We start from the raw sequence: 4018 nt of genomic DNA, 5'->3' as shown, positions 1-4018 counted from the left end.
GGGTCTATTTTTTTCAAATGTACGCGCGACTGTTGCGTCTGGTGTAGCTACTTCCATTGACTACAGTGATAATTAACTGCTGCGACCGGCTGCAACATACGCGTCGCGAACGGAACACTTCAGTTACGCGTCTGGTGTAGCTCCCCTGTAAGTGTAACCTCACCCTCTTTTTCAGTAGCCTAGTGTAAACTTCACTTGCATGACCTCCAAAGTATTATGATTCTCCCATGGCTAGCAGCAGGGCTGCTTCAGGCTGTCCTGTCACATTTGGCACACTCTCAATAATGGAAGAGATATAAAATAACTTAATTATGAAAGACAATGGTTAACAAAGAAGTTCCCAATAATGCCTTACTGTGTCTTGCCATTCAGATTCTTGGAAACTGATGAGCATGATTGTTGATTGCCTGATGTCACTGAGGTGCTGTTCAATGATGTTAATTTTCAATGGGAAGCTTTTTATGACGTTTGGCTTTTCTATGAAATTGTGGCAGAAGTGAACATTTTTAGAACAGAAGATCAGGGTCAAAAAGTCAATCTGGTGAGAAGAAATAAGTCTAGTTCATGATTTATTACAATAGCTCCACCTTCGGCTGCAGTACCCCAAATTTTGTTTTATGGGTAGTGGGGAATATTGGCAACCACACCTGAACGTTTGAAGTTTCTAGGACTTACATGTTAGCATTATGATTTTTACAGAATTTAGGGCGAAAATGAAGGTTACCGATACAATAAGGGACCTGCTACTGCGTTCCAGACGTGAGTAGCCTACTGATCACAGAGTTTTTTCTCAGCTTTCAGACAATATTAGCCTTCAGTTGCTGTGAATATTGAAAAATTCTTGAATTTAATCATATTCATACAGTTCCCCATCTCCCCACTCATTCACCTCAGTGGAATATTTCACAAACTCTTCATTCAGCACATGCCATATACAGTATCAGGATAAACAACAGACCTTACTGGACACTAAGGTGTAAAGCATTCCCATGTACAGTTAGCCGTTCCAAAGTAATCTGGAGATTGTACTTTATTAAAGTGTCATTAGATCTGGGTTAATATACATGAATCGAATAGAACAGAATATGTCCCTTTTTGATCCCGTGAGGGAAATTCAGTCTCTGCATTTAACCCAATTTAACTGAATCAGTGAACACACACAGCACACAGTGAACACACAGAGTGTTATGTGTGTTGATGCAACCCTATACACTGGCCATCGTGCTCATCATAATCATGGCTCAGCATAATCACCATGCTCTAATTGTGGCACTGAAGTGGTCATCATGAAGGATCAAATTATGAGAAAGAGGTAAATTATACAGTATATAAGTTCCAATGAGGCAAATAAACATGAAACGTGTTAGTGTAATTTAGTATTTAAGACTTGGGTACATGAGTGACTAAAGATGAGTGAAATCAGCCATCAGTATCAGAGTGTTTCTCCGGTGCTGCCAGACACAGACACACTGCTAGTGCACTCTCACTCTCATTCAAACAGTCTGGTACTGCCTGTTATGAGAAACTAGAATCTCACAAAAATAGTCCTTTTTCTTAACTTTGTGAACGTTTGTCTAATTTCTTGACTTTTAAAACCATATATCACTGGCTGGAGAAAGGGAGGGATCAGAATGTAATTTGGAGCAATAAAAAATGCTCTTATAACACTAGCTCTGGCTGGTATATCAGGATTGAGACGATTAAAAGCCACAGAGAAAAGAGACACAAATGAGAACATTATGAAAATGATTAAATGTGGAGAACATGTAGCAAAAGTTTTCCTTCTTGCGTCTGCTGACATTGTCAGGATTATCGATATGATTTTTAAATAAGACAGTATAATAAGAAACACAGGGAGGAAGCCCAGACAGAAAGCTGCACAAACACCAAACAAGCTGCACACAAGAGTATAATTATTATAACAAGACAGATCAACAATGGATAAGTTATCACAAAATATCCTATGTATTGTGTACCTGCACAGAGATAGCCTTAAAGTAAGGTACATTTGAGCAACAACAGCAATTACAGGAATCAAGTTGCCAATTAATACAAGTTTCCTCACCATGTGAGGGTTCATTATGGCATAGTATTGCAGAGGCTTAAAGATGAAGACAATTCTGTCATAAGCCATCACTGTCAGCATTGTGTAATTGCAACCCCCATAAACAGATGTAATGAAAGCTTGCATAAGACAGCCTGCATATGAGCCTGTGTTGTCATCGGTTATAAGAATGTTCATAACTCTGGGCCAAACAGCAGAACTTCCTATTACTCCATTTACAATTAAGCTAAATAGAAATATATACATTGGCTTATGTAGAGCATTATCCAGGTAAATCAACAACATAATAGCTGCACTAGCTATTATAGAGGCAATATAAATGGTGAATACTAAAGTGAAAAATACATTCTTAGCAGGGCCCATTTCTTTATAGGTTATATAAATTAGAGTGACAGTAATGGAGGATTCATTCATCCCTTGCACTTGTTGTAACCAGACATAGAGACAAAAAAAGACGTCTTAAATCATTGTTTCTCCTTGATAATTTAAGTCCAGTGTACTTTGTGACCATAAGTGTGAATACTTACATTGTACCTACCCGACATTAAGTGTATTTAGAGCGAAAGGTCATGGTAATATAACTTTAAGGTACAGAAGAGGTGCATTGCAGGTCATGAAAATCAGGCCATCACATTGAAATTCCCCCCATCTCAGTACTCTTCTCCCATTTTATAGTTTTGTTTTTCAACACAGCAAAATCTTACATCACTGTTAGGTGATCTCCAGAGCAAGATTTCTCTTAGGGGTGTTTGGGCTTTTGGCTAAAAATATTTATTGTGCCATGACTGTCTTTTAACTATGATGTTGAAGTAAACAACCTTTAAAGGTGAGTGAGTGATAACACAGGAAGTCACATTTCTTTATGTTTATGTTTATGTTTATATTTAAATTTATTAGCAGACACCTTTGTCCAAAATAACGTAGGCCTACACTATATTTTAACCAAGGACGAACGAAACACACCAGAGATTTAGCTCACCTACAGTACCTTCAGTATTCCTAGAGAAACTCCATACAGGGTTTTGTTTTTGTTGAAGGGACAGGCCCAGTTTGTTTGTATCCAGTTTTCGGTGCCTGGGCTGCTTTCACAGACCATGTTTTTGACAAAGTACTTTTTGTTGTTCAATGTAGCTAGCATATCATGAGGAGATGATTGCTGAATGTGACAAAAATATTATTCCCTTGAAACCATGTACCATGCACCTTTAAGAGGTAGAGGTAGAATTTGGAATGTACTGTACTGTACATCTGTATGAATTTTTACATTACTGTTAAAAGAGAACAAAGAAGGGAATGATAAGTTATAATAAAAAACTCTTTTTTATTGTTATTATTTTAATATTCAGACTATATACATAGGTTGTCCTTCCAGAAATTAATCTTCTGTTTTATTTTTTTATGATCTGCAGGTATGTTGGGCACAGGGCAGAAATGTACAGCATATTTTTGTCAGCAGAGTCAGACAACTTTTGGACAAATGGAATGCCCAGTTCAGTGTTCAGTCACTTGACCAGCTTGCAGTTCTGTAGGCCCATACATATCTTGGTCAATTGAGACTTAAAGGATTAAGAGTGCATGTTGATAGACAAATTTGTACAATGAATTAATCATGAGTTTAAAACACAATGTTTGTCTAATAATAGAGCTGATCTACTAGCGTTTGTTCACCTGGAGGTGGTATGCATCCTTTCCTTTGGGAAGAATCAGGTACTGTCCATCTGCACCTAATCTTTCGATGTCACCATTTGGCAGTGAATTCTTGAAGGAGCCCTTGATCTGATCTCAAGGGGTTGAGACCAACCAAGGATGGTCAGGGTACGTGATCGTGCCTTTCTTCTCCACAAAATTCCCTCTGCTCTCCATGAGTGTAATGACATGAACCGACACACCGCCCAATGATAAAAAAAAGTCTCTCCTCATGTTACTGTAATAAATGTGATTGGTTCCGATTGG

The 4018-nt window shown here is 38.0% G+C and overlaps 1 protein-coding gene across 1 annotated transcript; it reads right to left on the bottom strand.

Annotated features, from left to right (window-relative positions):
- Positions 1-1432: 1432 nt before the first annotated feature.
- On the bottom strand, positions 1433-2428 carry LOC134099174 (olfactory receptor 8K1-like). The gene is made up of 3 exons (XM_062551965.1): positions 2212-2428; positions 1737-1875; positions 1433-1451 (listed from the first exon to the last, which is right to left on the bottom strand). Exons 1-3 carry the CDS (start codon positions 2426-2428, stop codon positions 1433-1435), a joined length of 375 nt encoding a protein of 124 aa, XP_062407949.1.
- Positions 2429-4018: the final 1590 nt, after the last annotated feature.

Source organism: Sardina pilchardus, chromosome 13 (genome assembly GCF_963854185.1).
Source record: "Sardina pilchardus chromosome 13, fSarPil1.1, whole genome shotgun sequence".
Classification (NCBI taxonomy): Eukaryota; Metazoa; Chordata; class Actinopteri; order Clupeiformes; family Clupeidae; genus Sardina; species Sardina pilchardus.
Note: the sequence above shows the minus strand (reverse complement) of the source record. Positions and strands in the feature narration are given on the sequence as shown.